General features: G+C 41.8%; 1 protein-coding gene and 1 long non-coding RNA gene across 2 annotated transcripts in view; one reads left to right on the top strand and one right to left on the bottom strand.

Annotated features, from left to right (window-relative positions):
* Positions 1–13144, top strand: part of LOC311437135 — a 36027-nt gene extending 22883 nt beyond the window's left edge. Inside the window, exon 5 of the long non-coding RNA XR_014693316.1 lies at positions 11189–13144. This is a non-coding gene — a long non-coding RNA (uncharacterized lncRNA). The remainder of the gene's footprint in view (positions 1–11188) is intronic.
* An 845-nt stretch (positions 13145–13989) lies between these two features.
* FGF3 (fibroblast growth factor 3) lies at positions 13990–19574 on the bottom strand (the record flags this gene model as incomplete). Its single annotated transcript, XM_084522137.1, has 3 exons — positions 13990–14639; positions 17632–17735; positions 19337–19574. 3 exons carry the CDS (start codon positions 19572–19574, stop codon positions 14307–14309), a joined length of 675 nt encoding a protein of 224 aa, XP_084378263.1. The 3' UTR covers positions 13990–14306.
* Positions 19575–21600: the final 2026 nt, after the last annotated feature.

The raw sequence follows: 21600 nt of genomic DNA, 5'->3' as shown, positions 1-21600 counted from the left end.
TGCATTTTCATAGCCTCCTGCATAGGGACACACATCATGCACTGAGCAAAAGAGGTGCATGTAGAGGTGTTTTGAGTCCACAGTGCCCACAGAGACCCCAGGGACTCATCCATCCCAGGACTGCTGGGTGCTACAGCCCTGCTGCCACTGGGACTGCAAGCCATTAGCACCTGAGGGCTGCTGGGTAGGCCACGGTATGTGAGCTAATGGTCTCAAACCATTACCTACCGAGCTGAAATCCTTATCACAAAAGCACTGTGGTTGTGATTTGCATCTCTCCAATGTGTGGGTTCAGTAACTTCCATATGCCATTACCAGTAATCTCCCTCTGTAATCTTTCTAGCAGCTCTGTGTCACAAATATCCCTGCTATAGGTGTTATGTTTTCTGATGGTCCACTTAGCACATTCAGACATCTTCCATGCTCACACCATTGTTTGATTATGTCTTTTTAGGGTTAAGATCTGATCAGTATATGTACACCCTCTTCTGAAGCTAAACTGACTTTTCTTAAGCCTGCTATTCAGCTGTGCCTGTTTTCTTGTTCACAAGCACTCAAGCAAACGTCTCCTCAAACACCACAAACAGGCTAATGCCTCTTGAGTTTTATATTCCTTCCTGTCACCTCCTTTTCTTTTTCTTTAGCTTGCTGTAATCACATCTGAATACCAGAGACAAGTCCTTCCGCAGCTTTGAAAAGCACTGGGAATACCTGACGCTGTCCCACAGGTAACACCTTCATTGTTAGCGTAGCCAGAAGGACGTGGCTCTTGGGAAGGGTGGCTGTGCATCCCACAGGGGGCTGCATCCAAGCAGCCATGACATCTGCGGGGCCACTGCACTCCCTTGATCCTCGTGCCTGTGCTTGTCACCTCAATGATTGACCTTTTAAATTTCCCAGCATGGATTATCAGTGATCTTTTCAACACTGCTTGGTTTTCCATCTCTCCTATCTAGCTTCTCACCTAAAGTCCTTGGTTTTCTTGTCTCCCTCTTCAGTAAGATAAACATTGGAGGGATGGTTTGTTCTGGCAGGTTACTGACTCTGCTTGTACAGAGGTGTGAGCTGTGTGAGATTTTGACCTACTCCAAAGCACAGCTGCAACATAGATTTCTGCCTGAGCAGATCTGGTTAGAAGTACTAATGAATTAAAAGCAGATCTGGAAACTGGTACTGGGTTCTAATTTAATGCACACTCAGCTTTTGTTCAGGTTAATCACAAAATTGATCTGTCCATTACTCTTCACGCTAAACGCTTTCCATGCTAAGGGGACTTTGTCCTTGATCAGGGTTTATCTGATTAAACACTGATAAAGCTGTATCATGATACAAGTAGGCAAAATGCTGCAATTAAAAGAAGATGAGCATTCAGACTTACCTGTTGTGACCGAATGGGAATACCAAGCTTTTTTTTCCTCCTTCAGGCTCGCTCAGCTTTAGTCCATCTCTGGCAAAAGTCTCTCAATCGTACAGGTGTAGTAGCCAATCTCCAGGGAGAGGTTGAGATTAAATTAGGTACCCTTGAAGCAAATCTCCAGCCACATCTTGCCAAATATAACAGTGTTACAGGTACTACAAAGATAATGAGAAAAATACATATTGTTTTATTAATTCGCATATATTACACATTTATAAAGTAGTACTAGTTATGATAAAAGCAAAACCCATTATAAATTAGAAAATTCAGAAGTCACACCAATCAAAAAACAGTCACAATAGCATTCATGCTTTGGTGTTTTAGTGAACAGATCTGTATTTGTAACAATGTTTTAAACAAATAAACAAAAAAATCACTAATCTGTGATTGATACCATGTTTAGTAAAAATATCTCATGATAATGAGGAAGATCTGTGACATTTTATTTCTGCTATGAATAGGTATAACAATTAGGGCTTCCAGTTCAGATTCCAGAGAAACATCTTTCTTCCATTGCATTTTTCTCTTTTCCTTATGTGCCAACTCTTATAAAACAAGATACCACAGGATTTAATTCTAAAAATCTAATATTACTGCCTTGTGGTGAACTGAATACTACAGATTCCTGCTTGATAATACTGTCTCATGGGATTCCTGTGTGGTAACAGAATCTCCCAGGATTCCTGCCTGGTAACCATATCTCACTGGACTTTGGTAGTATTTCTCCCATTGGATAACCCCAGCCCCACCAAATAAGCAGTCATAAACTTCATTATTTTACATGACATTATTTCACTAAAGTCAGATCCTGTACTGATTGAATCAGTGTTCTTCCCCCACTCCCCACAGCTGATTTTCACTAAGTTAGAATCAAAGCTCCAAGAAAAAAGAATATTAAGGAGCATGTTATTTGTTTGACAAGAATAACATTAAATACTTTCAAAGCAGCAATAATAGACACATTATTAGACACAGGCTGGCTTATTTTCATAGAATCATTCAACTTCTGCAGGATTTACACTTTGTCTTTAACAGTATGTGGACTAGAAAGCTTTATATTTTTCTGAAAGTGAGATACTACAACTGATCTTCCTCATGCCTCATGCAATGCTATCTCTGTAGTGATACAAATATGAGCAATTGTAGTATAGCTAAAAATCACTAATACTATAGGCCAAATCAAAGAGTGATAGACCTATGAAGAATTTTTCAGGAAGTTTTGTGCCCTGGGGTTGGGATGCCCTGATAGGCACCAGTGTAGGGCTTGACTAGCACAGAGTGGCCTTAGCAGAGCTCTGAGCAGCTGAAGCTCTGGCTGAGCAAGAGAAGGAAATTTGGAAACACAGACACTACTAGGGCTTGAACCACCATGAGGGCATCTGCAGAATAAATGTTGGGGATGAAAAAGATAAGCAAGCACCACTGTATCTCCTGCCTCATGTTCAGACAAATAAATGCACACAAGCAATTTTTTTTCCTTTTCACAGCTGTCTTTCAGTCTAGATATAACACTCAAAACCCCAGAATCTTACGGCTTTTTGGAGCCCAGGAGCTCTTGAATCCAAACCTTGCTTTGATACCAACTTTTCTCCACCTTTGATCAAGTCATTAAACCTCAAAGCTGTCAGAGACACAAGTGTCTGTGGTAATAATCCCTGACTACTTCATGTTATTTTTGAGAGGGTCAGTAAAGATTCTGAAGGTGAAAATATGACTGACATACTTGATAGTGGGTCTGCCAAGAAACCCTAGAATTCCCAGACAGTTCAGCTGCCTGAATTACAATTGGAATTGGTGGGGACGCACACAGGTGAAAGGCATTCCGGAGCATCACTGGCTTTGGCCCTGGGTGGCACAGCACCCACTGTGATGACCAGAATGCCTATATGTTCTGACCATTTCTACAGGGGTGATGGAGACCAGGAATGTTGTCAGACTGGGATCTGTGTCTCTGCGCTACTGCCTTTTAGGGTGCATCTTGCTTCTTGGGCAGTGAATTCAGAAAAACGTGTTCAAGACTTGTGGAAATATCTGCAGGCAGCCTGGACAACGAAAACAGGAAAAACAAAACACTTCTTACCAGGGGCTTCAGACAGCCTCTTAAGGGGGCACTCATGACTTTCTTGTGAGTCACTACCCCAAAATACTGTAAGTGCTATTCGTTCAGCGGGGCTCGCGCTGCAAGCTGGAAACAATCTAGGGAACTCTCATCTTCAGGTTGGTGGGGGCTGGCAGCACGCGTGCTCTCTCACTGGGAACGAGGGGCGAGATGAGAAAGAGCACGGCTTCAAAATTGCTCTCATACATGCTGTGGAGAGTGGAGCTGAGGGTCTCCTTTGCAGCTCTCATGGGAACAACGAGGATTTTTTTTGTGTCTGAGGGGTGGCTATGGCAGGTAAAGTTGATGCAAACCAGGAATACAAAGAAAAGGTGCAGAGGCTGGGGGAGAAGCATGAAAATTCCTGCCACTGCCTGCTCAGTTGTCTGTTTGGAAGAGTCGGGGAGAAACTTTGGTGTTTATCCCATTTATAGCCCAGAGGACCTTCTTAGGACCTGAAGCCTTATTGGTATAAAAATAGGGGAGAATCCATAAAAGCAGCAGCATCTCATATATAGCACAAATCTTCTCTTACAAGATAGGCAAGGAGCTAAATGCTGTAATTAGAAGTTCACTGAGTTATTTTCTGTATGTTGCAGCTAACGACACAGAACATGGACTCCTGATTGAATACCAAGGCAGTAAATCAATGGAGGGTCTTTGCTACCGTTCATGAAATGCTCCAGCTGTGCTCCAAAGGATTATAATGTCAACAGAACTCTTGATTTGAATCACAGCCTTGCCTTCACTCAGGGGCCATATATTAGTCTTGAAAAGCAGGCAGTGTTTCATCGCTCAAAGAAAAGAGAATTGCTGAGCTGAAAATAAAACGATGATGTAGGGAAGAAACATTGCAACACAGCCAAAGGAGATGTATGGCAAATTTAAGCGAAACCCTCTTGAAATTTGAACATTATTTTTCCATGTTTGAAGAGTTTAGGATAAGTTTCACAAGTTTAAATTTAATTCTTCCTGATACTTTCAGACAGTGCTGAGCCACCTGATTAAGTGCTTAATGTTGTGAATCCTCAGAGCTACACCAAAGCCAGTAGAGCAATGCCAATTGACCTCAGACAAGGATCTGGCACTAACATAGGGTATGATAAGTACCAGCAGTCCCAAGAACCAAAACTTGTATCTTCTTAGAAATTTGTTCAGAGAACAAATATCTTTCTGCATATAACTTGTGGTTATGCTTCTGCTTTCAAGCATGTACAAATAATGAAAAATAGGCTGTAGCCCACAGAGCTGAATTCCTGAAGGTGGTGTAAAAGGTGTAGTTTTGCCTTAACAAAACACTTGAAGTTTCCCAGGAATCTTTTGACATTTAGCAGGTGTTCTCTTGCAATGATTGTAATAAATCTTAGCAACTCACATGCAACCAGGAAAAAAAAAAAAAAAAAAAGCAAAAAAAAAAAAAAGCTGAAGACTCTCCTGATGATAACCTTGAAGCTGTTGACGAGGTCACAGTGGTAGTGTCAGTATAGTGTCAGTAGTGCCATACAGCAGTTTGCACATGTTCTTACTTTTTTTATTTCTATAGGAATCAGCTGCTGCCAAAGTACACATGATACAAACTAGAATCTTGATTATTCAAAGCTCAGTCATAGTCTCTGTTTCCTATAATACAGTTCTATCCCTGGTATTTATTGCTTACAGTGAAAAGTATCTCAGTTGTTTAAAACTGTAGTTACTCAGATTCAGTAACAGGACCCATTAAATCAATTTGCAATTAATATGGTGAATCCAAAACAATTTTCCCTCTCATAACGGTACTGAAGAAATACAAAAGTTTGCATAAAATTATTCAAAAAGGGAAAAACTTCACTTTACTTTAAATACTTCTCTTGAAAAAGAGGAAGAGACATCACAGAGCTCCTGGAACTTTGTGCAGGTTTATATCTTTACAAGAGCAAGAAAACTGGCCATTACTCCTCTCTGAAATATATAATTAATTGAAAATCCTGCTTTTCACAAGCACCAATGTGGAACAGCAGCTTAAATACAACAGGGTTGGAGAGTTGAGCCAAGTTCCTGAAATGCAATACCAGTTTCTATTGCACATACTCTTGCAAAGTCACGATTCCTGCTGAGGATGACATTAGCCTGTTTCCTGGTCTTGCACGCAGTTTATTTTGGTTCCCTACCACCATGTGTGAGGTGTGCACAGAGTTTTGCCAGCTCCTGCTCCCTCTGCCGGTAGCAGGATTGTGCCCAGGGCTCTTGCCCAAGGTGGCTGCCATGATGGGTTAGTGGTTGCCATCAGATGATCCAAGAGCCTTCCCACAAACACTGTACATCTCCTTGCATTGTTGTCTTGCATAACACGAACTCATCTTCTGATGGGGTCTACAGGTGCAAATGTACATGTCACCAAAGTTGAATACATGATTGTAAAACAGTTGTAAAACTGTTAAAACATGTTACTGGCTTGCCATCACAAACAGTCAAACCAAATGAAAAAATGAATATGAGTTTGTTTCAAAATTAAGTGAACTTGAAGTATCACATCTGCAAATCAACGTTGTCACTGGTGCGTAAAAATGCATTTTACGAGTCTCAGTCACAGTGCTTTATTCCTGGAAGTATGTGAAGGAATTTTCTTTACTTTTCATCCATTTTCTTTATAATTTCATGGAGGCAGCAGCACCACAACATCAGCTGAAAGTGTAAAACACTTTTCTTAACCTTCTCTGCTTGTATTTCAGTCTGTCCATGTTTCTTGTCTGAGTGCTTTGTCAAGATTGCATAGAGAAGAGGCAAAAAGTGTCCTTCGTTTTTTTCCACAGCTTTTTGACCAAATGTTTCATTATTTTCTAAAAATATATTTCTTACTTTGTTTAGCTATACACGTTCTTTACATAGGCCATAACCTAGATTTGCTCCAAAACCTAGTAGGAAAGCATACTTTTGCCTATCATTCTAACTCACCTTTAAAATGGGAACCTTGTTCCAATATTCAAATACAAGATGCAGTTTATAAATTGAACTATTTTATAAGGGTTATTTTTTATAAGATTTTTTTAAATGAATTTGTTTTTTTTTCATCTCACTAGAGTCATGATGAAGAAATCATTAAAAATGTAGCAGATAGGATTTTTTTTCTGTTGAAAAGAAGTTACATGAAGTGGTTGGCCTGTGCCGTGAGACAGAACAATGTCACTGCAAAACCACAAATGTTTTCATGCAGATCTATTATCAAAAAAGCTTTCTTAGTTTTTGTTCTTTGTAGAGATCCCAATGTTTGTTAGAGTTCAAAACAGGAAGCAGTATTAAGTTTACATTAAAATAATCTTACCTTGTACTGAGATATGGGGCAGAGTCCATCCTAATCCTTTAGAAAAAGGTATTAAAGGAAAGTTAGACTTGTCTCCTTCCTTTTTTCCCAAGTAAGTATTTAACCTGATCAGACTCCATTTCTTTTTTGTCTTGCCCCAGGATCTCTTTGCATAGTGACAAACCCAAAAGGCTACACAATCAAATGTAGGCCCTGAGTTCAGACCCTGCTACCTTTCTCTCCAGCAGCTGAAGCCTTATACTTGTCCACAGATGAGCTTTCAGAAGTGTTTTTTTTTTTTTTTTTGTGGGTTTGTTGCAGCCCCTTGGAGATACACAACAAGCAGCCATTAGCCTGGTCACATCCCTTATGAAGAACTAAGGAGTAAAGAGTTGACCCTGGTCAGAAACCATTGGATTGAGTTTGCTAAGAAGGGGGAAAAAACGGGATTACCCTGACCCATTTATATTAGGAAACTTTTTTTTTTTTTTTTTTTTTTTAAGGGAAAATCTCAGTTCTGAAGAATCCTAGACTCCCTCTGGGAAGATCTGGGAACAGCTCAATTTCTTATGGCTATTTTTGAAATGCATGAACAGCAAAGCACTGGAGATGCAATGAGCTCATCATTCAGAACTGGGGAAAGAAACGGTTAATCTGATCCAGAGGGTTTTCTTTCCATATGCCCTACTGAATATGGCTAACAGATCCTCTGAGCAGACAGACTATGGGACACAAATAAACACAGTTTCTGCTGCTGTAGTTTTAGACCCATGTTGCCATGAAAAAATGTCTAAGGATTTAAGGATAATTTTCAGTTGGTTTCATGGTCTGAGCAACACATGCCTGGGAGACTCCATTGTCTGAGCAGTATAAACCAAGCATATACTATCATACCATAACTATTCCATACCGAGTAATGTATGTCACCTAACTTCTAGTGCTACTGTCTCAGATTGTCTGCAGGCTTCTTTCAGACTACCTCATTTCTGGTGGCATAAAGTAACGTTTGTGTGACTTCTAGTGGGAATGTAAAAGGAAGGTGTAGCTAACACTTTTCTTGTAGCTAACACCTGTGTCAGGCACTTGGCTGAGCCATACCTTCTTAGTCTTTTGTTTTGTTTTTACAATTTTAGACAGGTGCCAGCATATGGGGAGCTCTCTGTTCTGGTTCTCCAAGGGGTGCATGATCCCAGCTGCACCAGGCCTTCAGGTGCTCCTGCCATAGTTGAGCACTATGGATGTAGCTTTCTAGAGTCAGTTCTCTGTTGAAAAGCTGGGTGACCAACTCATCTCTCTGGTGACAGTTTCTTTTAAAAGTCTATCACAAAATTTTCTTGAAGTCATCCAGCATATTATAATTAAACTCTCCTCATTATACCTGAAGAGATTTAACTGGCTCACAAACCTGAGTATCTGAACTTGAAATTGCCTTAAGTAGTTGAACTGTAAAAAGCAAATTTGTGAAGATATCTGAAATTGCATTAAATAGTTGAACTGTAAAAAGTAAATCTGGGGAGATGTCTCCCATAGCCACTCTGTTAATGTTTATTATCTCACCACCATCTGATCTACGCAGGACGTTGCAGGAGACTCATGCACAAGCAATCCTTTCCTTGGTTCTAAATGATCAATAGCTTCCTAGCATCCTTATTAATTCCTTTTTTTTTTTTTTTTTTTTTCATTAACATCAGCATATCTCTAAATTCCACTCACAGATAAATCACTATTCTTCAAATCCAAACAGTTCAGACTGCAATAAAGATCCTACAGCATGTAGGATTGTTACTGTAGGAAAACACAGAATTTTCTTTAATATGTGAAGACTCTGAGCTTGTTTTTGTGGTCAGAAAGGGGATGCACCCTGGATTTCAGAAAGTCTTCTGCTATGCATCGGTGGCATCTAAACTATTGCAGAACTAAAACAGGATAGAGTTCTCTTTAACTGTCTAAATTTGGAGGTGGCTCGAGAATGCTAACAAAGGAGGACAGTTACCATCAACTGTTCTTTAATTATAGATCTGCTTGTTCACCTTCCCAAATCCTTCAAACCTTCTGAAAGGAAACAGGAGACATTTGAACTTGAGCACTCCTACAAACTTCAAAGGCACTGGTTAAGATAGCTTTAAAAGAAAGCAACTCACAATCAGTTCAACACATTTTCTTCCACTGTGCAAAACATTTCATCAGTAAAAAATAAAGAAAAAAGAACAGAAATCTTCTTTAACAGATGAGGAAGCAGATACACAGAACTAATGAAAATACTGCCTTATCCAAGCTATTTGGCTCTGGTGTGTTTTTTAGTTCTTACAGGGGTACAAATTTCCCAAATTTTCATAGAGACTTAGCACATATACTCTCTCTCTTTCTCCCTCTTTTTCTACAAATTCTTGCTGCTGAAATAAACCTTCCCAGCATTACAGTTATGGGCAGTGCTCTCAACTGAGAAACTGTACACCCAGAAACCAAGGCACTTTTTACTTACAAAAAAAATAAACATTTTATTCACATGGGCCCCAAATGGTTCATTGCATGCATTTACAGAAGACTCAAAGTACTCCAGAATCCTTCACTTGAAAAAAATGGCAATATGCCATTAGCATAGCAAAAGCTCAGAATCCATATTCCTTTTTTAAAATGCCATTACTGGAACGAAGAAAAAATGCTTCCATCTCTGGAGCTGTGGTGACATGCTGGCAGGACCAGAAGCAACCAAGGGGTGATTGATGTCATCTCACTTCCACTTTTTAAGCTCAAGAAAATGCAGTAGTATCTGTCCAGATCTAGTTTGGAAGAAGACACTCTTTGCAGTCTCCTGTATTTGACATGCTACCGTCCCTCCACTGTCCGTGACCTCCCCACACAAGGAACAGAAGCTGACGAGACCCTTGGTGACCACAACCATATTCCATGTTGTAGCACAGGCAGGTCATGATCACTTGCATCCCGGAGCCAGGAAAACAAAGTGTGGAGACAGATCTCAATTTTCCCCAGACCACCACATCAGCTTGGGCCACACAACAGAACCTGAAGCCCAAACTCCAGCATCAGATTTTTACCTGCGAAGTCTGAAGGGCTTGTTCTTCCTTCACTTGGAAATGGTATCAGATTTAACTTGTATTATGTACATGCTAAATGGCTGTTACCATAAATAATATTCTAACATGATAGATTTGAACCTGGAAGAGTTTATGCATTTCATCCCACTGTATGCTGTTTCACTTGTTTGTTTCTTTGATAGTATATTTCACCAGTAAAGGATTGTTTTTATGTCCAGTAGAAAGATGCTGTATTTTTTACAAATAAAAATAGCTTACATTCCTAAAGGAGAAGAAGAGCTGTTGGTAAGGCCCTTTTGTGCACAGATTATTGTTTTGAAAAGAGATCACAGCAGTTCTTATCAAGATCTGTTTGGTAGAATGGCACACTGATCTCCTTGCAAATGTTTATCTCTTAGAAAACAATTCTGCAGGCAAACAACATGTAAATGGTGGTCTTAATTGAAAGTCTCTTTTTACAAGGTCTTAAGAACATTACAGGTAATTAAAATTGAAATATTTAATTCCAGGAGTATAAAAATATATAGAAAATCCTTTGCTTTGGGCACACACCTGTAACCGTATTTTCTGTATGTATATTACATTCAGTAGTTTCATGATTGTTAAACTTAGAAATGTTTGACTTAGTTTATTTTAATATGTTTTCAGAGAGGTACATTGTAAACCACTCTCTTCCAGTACAATCCTTGAGTTTTTGAGGCCAGAGAAAGGATTTCTCACTTTTAATGCCATTGATTATACATTTTTCAGAGAAAAAATACATATAAATATGCAATACATATACATATAAATATGAAGAATCTTATCATTTATATAAAATAAAAACAAGCACTAAGATTCAAAGTTTTCATCAGCATCATTAACAGCTTTATTTTCTGAGGTTATTGTCTGAGGGGGAGATTCTGAACTTCAGTGCATAACTGTGGCGGGGTGCACAGGGCAAAGGTTTTAGCTGTAACTCAACGAGGCTTTTCAAGGACATTGTTTTGTGATGTCTCATATTGCCCTGACTGGCTACATTTTTAAATATATTCACTTGATTGCTCCTCTGAGCTCATATTTACTGATGAGGCTGTGAATCAAACAGCTGATGACTAATATCAGTGTAATAACAGCTTTGCTTTCTAGATTTTTATTTCAGCCTGTACTGTTCTGGATGGGAGTAAACCTGAAATCTGGGAGAGTAACTTGGTTCAGACAATAAGGGAGAGTTAAGCCTTGTCAACAAAACAGTTGAACTAATACCAACCCCTTTCCAAAACCAGGTCCATGCAACCATCCAAATCAAAGGCATGTGTGGTCAAAAGGATTTATTTGCTTATTGATTTATTGTTTTGCAGAGGGTTGTGCAGAGGGCTGTGAAGAAACACAGGAAAAAAAAAAAGTATCAGGAAGTAAAGCTGGAAACTCAAGAACTCACAAAAAAAAATCTCACAAAAAAATCTTCTCCAGAATTATTTCATCTCCAGAATTATTTCTTCTCCAGAATTATTTCATGCTTGTTGTGACTGAGGAAAACAACGGTTTTATGTTCTGTGTAAATAAATAAGATTATGTTAGAAACATCACCAGTATCACTTTTAAATATTCAGTGCTGGGGGGCATAAGTGTGAAGCAGTTTCCAAGTAAAAACAGGGTGCACCATTATTTCTTGGTGAAGGCTTGTGGAAACAGGTACCAGATCTATAGCAAATGGTGAAACAAAGAATCTGAGGATGACAGAGGAATGACACTCAGTGAGAGAGAAAATCCGCTCTGAGAAAGTGGAGAAAAACGTGTGAGTAAATTGGGAAATAATTCATGCCTTGTAACATAGTTATTTGAAATGGGGTAGCAATTTATGTTTCATAAACAACCATTGCTTTTTATGAACAGAGGACGACAAAAGTACTAACACAATCACCAAAGACCAGAATATTTGTCATGGAGTTTTGAGCAGTTTGAGAGCTATGATGGGCTGAATAAAGGATTAAATAGATTAGGAAAACTGTTTCAGCTATAAGTCAAAATGTCATGAATCTGTCTGGAAGGGCAACTGCATCAAGCACTCAACCAATTTCTTCCCTCTTATTTTCCTTCAGTGAGGAGTTACCACACTGTCCCAGCTCAGACAGCACCATACACCTCAGCTGAAGAAACTTCAAATGTTGTCAGCTTTGCTACAGAACTTGAATCATTTATTAGAGCAGTGCACAGGAGAATGAGCAAGTGTATGGAAACTTTGCTAAGTTATCCTATCAGATTCTGGCCCAAATAAATAAAATGAGTTATAGGATGCATCTGGGATAATTATTGTGAATAGGATTTCAGCCTGTCTGTGTCTAAGAACTGTGGAATTAAAGGTTACTAAAAGAATATTAAGCAATGAATGTCTGCAATGAAAAGTATTTCAACAAGAACATCCTCTTTACTTTGCACAGATTTTCCACTGGCTCCTGATTTAGAGAACATCGTGCTGTCTGTCTAGTCCTGTGCAGATCCCATTTCCATTTTCAGTTATTTTGTAAGAGCAAAAAAAATTGGGAACATAGTGCACCATTACCTGTAACCTATTTAAAACCTAGATCTATTCTGTGTGCACCACTTTATGTTACTTCAATGTACATAATTTCAGTGTCTTTTTGCATGTCATTGGTAAGCAGATTTAAAAAAAAATAATCTGATTTTCTTATTCAAACACAATGTCTTCCTTTGTTGGAATATTACAAAAAAAAACAAAAAACAAAACAAAACAAACAAACAAACAAACAAAAACACAAAGGTGGAAGTAAAACTGAGTATACTTTTTGGTATAAAGACACCTCTTGGTGTTCATATTTATAGGGATGTAAGCAGTGCTAAACCTATGACTGCTAGGCTTAATAAAGTCATTTTATGTATGAATTTTAATTCTCTCTTTCACAAAATTCCCCCCTTGGTGATGAAAGATTTCACTGATGGGTATTAAAATATCATACTGTTATTCAGCAGATAGCCCATAAGAAGACCTTCATGTCATTATGGCTTCAAATGGGATTTGTACCTCTCTGTTTCCATGTAATGTTGTATTTAACTTGCAGATCTTTTGTTAAATTCCGGTTGAATGCTTATTTCAGCACAGTTTCTCTTTTCTCCAGCTGTGCTGTATCAAAGACTAATTCTAGGAAGTGAAGAACACAGGGAAAATCTCATTGAAATTATTAGTATTTGTGTTTGTCAAGTGCATCTAAATCTTTCTATTGTTCTATCGTCTCTGGTATGTTCAGAGAAAATATTAAAATGTAACCCTTTGCTAAAAATTAAACTTGTAATGTGGACTCCTCTCAGCTTTACAAAAGTTAATTTCCAGACCAAGAGTATAAAAATGTATAGAAACAGATTTTTGTGGAATGAACCAGAACTCAAGATCATTAATCTTAGTCTAGAGTTACAGTTTTCAGTTTAAGACTACTTCAAGAAAATAACAGGCATTTAAAAAGAGAGGCAGGACACCGCAGCCACCTTAAACTGGTGAGTCACTACAGATTTGCGTGTTCGACGTGACTGTTTTTTTTTTCCAAATAGTTAAAATGTATTTACATATTTCACCTAGAACTAGAAATTCCTGTAGAAAACTCAGCTAAAGAAAAGTCCTTGATAAATACTCTCATCCTCAGTGCCAAATTTTTCTATACCACAAGTTCAGTCAATACCACAAGTTCAGCTTTCACATCATACTTGGGACCTATTTTAGGAGAGGATTTATCAAATGGTAAATATGTATATTGCTAATGTTTGGCCAATGTAAATGCCACTTTGCCAACATTCATTTATTTGAATGATGAGATCAGGAGTCTTACTTTTTTAATTAAACAAATTCAAAAATACTGCAGTAATGTGCAGGTCTGTTGAAAAAATTAAAGTAGCTTACAGTTTCAGGTTTCTTGAATGGTCAAGGAAAAAGAATAATTGATACTAAATGATCATATAATAAAAATAAATATATGTTAGTTACAAAATAAACCAGTTTTCTGATTCCTGTGTTCCATACAAATAGGAATATAGTCTTTTATGAGCAACTGCCAAAAGAGCCATGAAAGTGCTGTGCTTCCTCTGTAGACACAAAATTGGAAAGTGTAAAAAGTTCATATGATCTGGGAGGACAGTCACAGAGATAGTACCCTATGGTGAGCTAGAGTGAAAATACTAGCAATTATTTTTTTTTAAAGAAAAAAAAAAAAAGTGAAAGCCATCAACAGAATTATTATATAAAACTAAATTACATTTGAATGTGCCTTAGCTTATCTCACATCTTTTTTACCATGGATAATAATTCTAAAACAGCTAAAAGTAAGTGGTGTGACTTTCAGGTGTATTATACAGTGTATCAAAGACGCCCATGTTAATGTTTGCCATACAATCACAGCTGTTAGTTTCTTTTAGTAGTATTTTGAAGACTCTCATTCACTTCCAGTCCCAACACAAGCTCCCCCCACCCCATTAGCGTCCTCTCCTTCTTCGCTGGTTCTTACTGGGAGGCCTCAGGAGGCTCTCTCGATATCTCGTATTTGTGTGGAACAGTCGGACCATTTCATGGTCTTTGTTATCCAATACTCTGGGCAGAAAGAGAGAGGATTTCTGTGTCCTGCGAGTTTTAAAGCCCCTCCTGGGTCGTCCTTTCCCATTGATTGAGACATACCAGAGTCTCTCTGCACTGGCTTTGCGTTTTGTGCTGGCTCCGTTAGGTACAGTCCGGTATAGACGGGATGCGTAGGTGTTGTAACCCAGCTCATGGATCCTCTCCACAAACTCACACTCTGTGTTATAATTCTCCTGGAAAGCAAACACGGCAAAGATTAGGAAAGGCTATTCAGGCCATAGCTCTCTTTTACCTCAATCAGATTTTACCTCAATCAAATGACTTGCAAAGTCATTTGCAAGACTCGGCTCAGTTTTAGGCAAAGCGCAGCAACAGGTGGTAAGAAAAGTTCAGAGAGGTGCTACCAAAGGCAGCTCTTCCTCCCTCAGAAGAGCTGGGCCTGAGCTGCAGTGCGGTAAGGAGCCTGCTCTCACCAGCAGAAGAGTACTCTGTGGGTCAGAAACAAACAATTTGAAAACAAAAAATGGCATGTGAGTAGGAATTAATAGCTCTGCTGGTTGTTCAGCTGTAAATTCAATTTGTTTGTGCTTAAAGGCCTAAATATGCCTGTGAGCCGGGTGGAGGATTTAACTGCGGCCTACCAAACTTTGCTATTAAAAAGGGAAAATTCTGTAGTTGAGTATATAATGTGACACTTTAGTTGGTATATTAGTACCTAAATACACCTGTGGTGGTTATAACCAGTTTATTGCGATGTTTTGAGGTGTAAAAAACACATTTATGAAACTTCAGCACAACAAAATGAAAGCACCTTGCCCACTTGTGTGTTCCTCCAAAATGCCAGGCTGCTCCTTTATCACAAACTGTAAGGGAGAGTACATACCCATCCTGAGGGCTCACATTTTACATGATCTATCAAAACTTTCCAACTTTCCTCATATTCTCAACTGAGAGAATACAGTGTGTGAGAGCCTGGCATGAGGAACTCCTTCCTCCTCTCTGGGAGCAGTAGAAGCAGTACAAATAAAGGACATGTACATCTTTTTCAAAGGACATTGTACATCTTTTTCTTAACTACAGAATTGTCTTTGCTCTATCTGTGAGATAAAGACATCAGTATCTAAAAAGTAAGGCACAGAGGCACACGGGAACTACTATCATGGTCTTTATGGAAGTTTACCTTTAGAAAGGCCTCTCTGAGGACTTGGAGAGGGCACAGGTGGCCAGGCTGGGGCCAGAAAAGCCATAGGCTCCATTAGCAACATGTCTTTAATGCTGTTCGCTCACCAGAAATGCTGATAGGCATTTAACAAGATTTTAAAAGACTCCACATGTCTCAGTTTCACAGCTGTAAAACGGAAGTGCCCTTCCTTGCGAGGACAACATTTTGCACATGCTGTGGTGCTGCAGCCCATGCAACTACCATATGTAGGTAGATTTCTGTTGCTGTCTGCCTCAGATCTGGCTGTAGAGGATTTATCACGGAAGATAAACTTCAAGGATTATCACAATGTACTAAGGACACAAAAGAGTTCTGCAGACTCAACAACCTCATTTTATTGACATGGGGAAATTGGTGATATCAAGGGATAACTGAGTTACTCCAGTACCATTTCATAAAATGCTTCCTGTATCATTATCCCCAAAGAAGTCAGGCTTATTTGAAACGGGGGACTTGCACAGGTTCCTGTCACAGTAACACCCATGAAGTAGTCGGCCATTGTTTCTAGGCAAGCTAAACCAGGAAGCTTCTCCTGAGCTTAGCCCTCACCCCTTACTTGTTCTGTGAAAAAAGCTGGAATTCAATAGCTGTGCCTGAATTGTCCCTCCAGCTCTGAAACAGTCTGTCTCAAACTTGAGCTGGACACCCATTTTTAATTAATATTAACTGGAGGCATGGTCAGCCTTAGCTCTGGCACAGCAAAGATGGTATGTCCTCATTCCACTTCAGCTGCACTGTCCTTTGCCAAAATTGTTTATTGCCTGGTACTCTGTACCAGCAGAGAACCTTCATCTTTACAAAGGGGCCCTTTAATTAGTGAGGATCGTGAGACACATTCCAGAATCTGGTTCGCAAACACTATCAGGATGACACTCTTGAGAAGGAGGAATAAAATACATTAGAACAGGGAAGGTGACTGAGTTGATTGTGTTACCTAAGTTGCACTCACAAGGCAAAATCTCACGTGTTTTGAGAATGCATTATGCTGCTCAAATCAACAGAATTACATAAAATGACTATTTGGAGGAAGAAGACTTCACATAGCTATATTTTACCCTTTTCAAATCTGCTTTCCTGCCACAGGATTCCTGGTGAAACTGCACAGTATGGTTGTTACACAGTGGCAGATCACAAGATTGCTGGGGATGTAATCAAAGATGCTGGAAGAAATTCAAGTAGGTAGGTAATACGTATAGCATACACACTGGCTAAAAGGCCTTCGTATGTACCCGAGTGTAAAGAAGTCTAAGCTAAAGTATTTTATTCACTGAGGGGAAATACTGTCTGGGCTGAGAGGGCAAGACTCCCACTAATAAGAGCAGAGCCCAGATATTACCTCAAAGATCGAGACAAAAGTTAAAGGAGTAGAATAAGGTGTTTATTTTCACCTTTATGTTCTTATACCTCCTCCTACTTCCTTTCCTTGCTATAGCCCTGCCTTTTAGTCCCCGTGAATTCTTTTTCTGTCCAGCCAAATGCTCTGTGAGGAGAAACTCCTCTCAGTAGGTTGGTTTCCTGTAACAGAGATGCTCAATTGCTTCTGGATAATCTTCAACATTTATATGCCCTGCTAGTGTCCAAGACCCATAGTGAATATAAATATAGGAGCATTTTGAATAGAGGTAGATATTCTGCACCACAAAGGCTGGCTCCTGAGGTCTTTATCAGTGCACACAATTGCTCAGCACTCTGGCCACATGAAATACCTTTGCTGAATACATTATTCTGCTTTTGGCTGTACAGGCAGTATGAAAGTAATAATATATCTTCTTTCTACTTTGTAAAGTACACTGATCAGGTTACCTGTAACAATTCCAGACAGAAATCTGTTATAACAAAATATATTTTTATATCTATATGTTATAAAATATTATAGGAAAAATGAAAAAGATTTAATTCTTTTCTCTATAAACGTTAATTTAAAAGAAATCAGTGCTCCCCACTGGACCTGTTCTCCCCACAGGAATTGACAGGCATATGCCAGAGGCTTAACTGAAACTTACCGACGCATAAAGTCTGCCCCTTTTGTTCATGGCCAGGTATCTGCCAGAGAACAGGCCCTTGATGGCAACAATCCCAACATCAACAGCTGTTATTTCAAGGATACCTAGAAACAGAAACAATTGTGAGATTTCTTGTTGTTCCCTATCACACGCAATTTTCTGAGATCTGTTTGAATGACTGCTTACCTGCAGAGTATGATTTCACAGCTATCACCTGCTCACAACACAATCATACTGCAACCGTATGAACTAAACAAGGCTATTATTTGAAACAATGTAAAACAACAAGGATGTTGGAATTGTTTGAGATAATCTCAACAATAAATCCCTTAGATGTCTGATTGAGATTGAACTCTTTCAAAAATGAAAAAGATCTGACACTGAACTACAGGTTTGCTTAATCCTATATGTATATAAGAAAGTTTAAATCCTCTTTAATGCTTAGGAACACAAGAGCTCTTGACTTATTGAAACCAGTCACAAAGCGGTCCATTTCAGGACAAAGCCCTTGCTGAGGTCTCCAGAGAGTAAAACAGAGCATTTCAGAGCCACGTATACAATTGTGAAAGGAACTTGCCAGTTAGGAGGTCAGCATAGCTCTCCAGACAAGGACAATATGACTGTCTGAGCCAAGTTAAAAGACAAGAGATGTTTCAGGCCATCAAAGATGGGGTCTCAAACATTGGAAGGGTATCACAGATACCCTTGGCACAATACCTGCCAAAATCTTTACGTCCAGCCAACCATGCCACCATGCTGCTGATGGCACAAGTGGCTTGGGGGCTGTGCTGTAAGCACCAGGGCTCTCTGGCTCAAACTCTGCTCTCAGTCCATCAGCTCTGGGATGATGCAGCTGGGTACCGGCGGTGAGCCTGGCACCCAAGCCCACTGCTGCCTTTGGGCAATGATAAATCAGAGCTGGGCGCTTGTCCCGCTTGCAGAGGGGCATTACTGGCCCGACCATGTCTGTGAGAGTTGGGCTGGGTTGGGTACAGCTGTTTTGAATCAGCCACCGGTTCGCCGTTGAAGGATGTCTCCTCCGGGCTTTGATAGCGAGGGGGTTTTCCTCTAGGAAATAGTGGTTTTCCTTTATGGACTTCAGACAGATCCCGGAGGTCTCCCTGTCTCTGCGTGCCGTCACCAGCCGGGATTTACGCTTCCTGGGGCGGCGGGGCCGGGTGCGGGGGCTCCCGGGGCTCCACCAGGGCAGCGGGGCGCGGAGCCCCGCTCTCCTCTCTCCCCAAAGCCCCCCCAAAAAAGCCCCCTGTTCCCGACGGATCCCATTTCAGCTCAATTACCACCGATCCCCGGCACATGTCGGAGGGGGCAGATGTGGTTCAGCCCGGGGGGAGCCCCTCGGGAGATGGGCAAGCCGGGGAGGGACGAGGGCAGCCTGCAGCCCGCCGAGGGGGGCGGCGGGGCTCAGCACCGGGCTCACGGACGGGGCTGGGGCTGGAGAACCGCGGCAGGATGCGGAGGGAGCAGGGCTGGGGGGTCACACGGGGACCGAGCCCCTCTGCCGCAGCCGGGGTGCCGCCGGGCAGAGGGAGGAGAAGAAGGAGAGGAAGAGGAGGAGGAGCGGGAGCAGCCCTGTCCCGCTGCGGGCCCGGCACCGGCATCGCCTCCGTCCCTGCCGCAATTGGTCCTGGCGGGCGGCCCCCTCCCCGCTCGGCCCTGCCCGGGGAAAGGTGCGCCCGGTACTCACTGAAGACGCTGTTCTTCTCCAGGGTGCCGTTGATCTTGCCGTTGGGGTGGACCTGCAGGTGGTACTTGGTGGCACAGAAGAGCTTCCTGCGCCTGGGCGCTCCCCCCAGGTGCTCGTAGACGCCGCCGCGGCCCCCCGCATCCCGGCGCGGCCGGGGGTCGCCGGGGGAGGCTCCGGCCGGGCCCGGGGCGCACGGCTGCTGCCACAGGCTCAGGAGCAAGATCCAAATTACGAGCATTGTGGCATGATGGCCGCGGCGAGCAGTCTGCTGGGGCGACGGAGGCTTGGAGCGAGCGGTACCGGGGGTCCCATCAGGGACGTCTCGCTAGCGGCGCGCCGGGCTGGCGAAGCGCGCTCCGGTCCGGGTGGCGAAGCATCGGCGAGTTCCTATCGGCCTCGCTCCGGCCCTTTTATCTGTCTCAGATTTACTTAAATCAATAGACATCGGCAAAGGCCACCGAGGAGTCCCAGCTGTTTGTGTTAGATGGAGCTGCCGCGATCAGCCTTCTCCTTGGGTTTCCAGCTAGCCAGACGGCACGCATGAGAGACCGGGAGCAGGAGGAGGGGGGAGAGGGAGAGACCCACTGAAATTCGGCAGGAGACCGCGGGGAAAATAGCTGACCGGCAGAGCATAGAAATAAAAGCCGCTTCCTGCAACAATAGCCCGATCTGCGACCAATTGATACAAAGCAGAGGAGGCAAAAGGTATCGGGCTCGTGTGAACTCCCAGAGTGCAGCGTGGATAAAATTACACACACGCAGCATCTCTCCCCGGCGCGCCGCACGCACCCCCCCACGCTCACACCCCCGCCGGGGGGGGCTGCGGCCGCCGCCCTCCGCCCCGCGCATCCCCCGCAGGGCTCCGCCGCCCCCTGCCCAGCCCGGGGTACCGGTGCCCGAAGCAGGCGGCCTCGGGAAAAGGGCACGTTAAATGCAGGAGCCGCCAAGAGGGGCTTAGCGCCCGCCAGCTTGGGGGGCTCACGGTGGGAGAGCGTTTTAGTGGGGTCAGGGATCCTCTGCCACCTCCCTCCGCTTTGCCCCCGGTGTTGAAAGCAAGCAGTTATTACTAAATCGGTCAGTTCACGGCTACAAGTAACACCCGTTATTTAGGCAGGTCTTCAAGATACAGTCATTTCCAAATTAGCTTGAACAAAGTAGGGCCCGGCCGGAAAGCAAAAAGTTGTCGTGTACGTCCTCGGATGCATTTGCAAAAAGCTGGAGCTAATCCTTTTTCTTAACTTTGGTGCCTGGTAAGTCTCATTAGCTGTAGCAGATCTGCACTCGCTACCATGTAGCTTCACAAGACTGCCTACGCTTTCAAAATGTGATGGAGCTACCTATAAATAAATATAAAGGGAGGCAAAAGGTTCAACAACTCGGTGAATTACGCTGCCCCTGTGTGTTACTCAAAGGCAGCTCGTTAATTAGATTTGCATCTGAAACAGGCAGTAGGAGTTTTGGGAAGTGTTTCAGAGATAATTAGTATTAATGTGCTCGAAGGGCACACAAATACACCTTTGAAGTGAGTCACGACAGAATTCAAACGTTTGACCTTGATCGATATAAATTTTTTCCCCAGTATCGGTGAACATGTAGAGGTCTATAAAGTATTTTTAAAGGGCATTCCTACGTAGAGCAAGAGGATTTTCTTACAAGTTAAAAAAAGGAAGCTTTTACTAGTGGGAAAATAAGCGAAGGGATACGACCTTTCCTTAAAAGCACCTCAGGAGGACGAAAAGGTCTCGAAGCTACTCCCTATTTTAAGCTGTGCTTAATATTTAGTAGTTCTCCAAGGCTAAAAGGCTTTTCATTATACAGCCGTCTGGAATAAAAGGAAACACATAAAAAACCCACAAGCACCCCTCTCCGCCATTACCACCCTTTCCTCCCCCTTTTCTTCTCCACCAGTTAAGCCCCAGCCTCACAAGGCGAGTTTGATCTGGGGATGATAAATGTTTGTACAATTAATTCTTTATTGCTGTTTTTTCTGCAGTGCCACTTCCAGGCACTAATGCAGTTCCAGCACGTTTAAGTAAAAGTAAACGGTTAGGAATTATAATAATTAAAGCACTGGGTCTGGTTAAAAATAAGTAAATAATAATAATAATGAAAAAAAAAAAAAAACGGAACAGGGCAGGACCTTGCTCTCGCAGTGCATGCGGGGGGGATGCTCTTATGCGGGCCAAACCCGCCAGCCCCCCCCCCGAAATGACCTTCGGGGGGGCTGCCTTGGGGGGGCCATTTCGGCCCCCAGCTAGCCTGGG

Source organism: Aythya ferina (genome assembly GCF_964211825.1).
Source record: "Aythya ferina genome assembly, chromosome: 5".
Lineage (NCBI taxonomy): Eukaryota > Metazoa > Chordata > Aves > Anseriformes > Anatidae > Aythya > Aythya ferina.
Note: the sequence above shows the minus strand (reverse complement) of the source record. Positions and strands in the feature narration are given on the sequence as shown.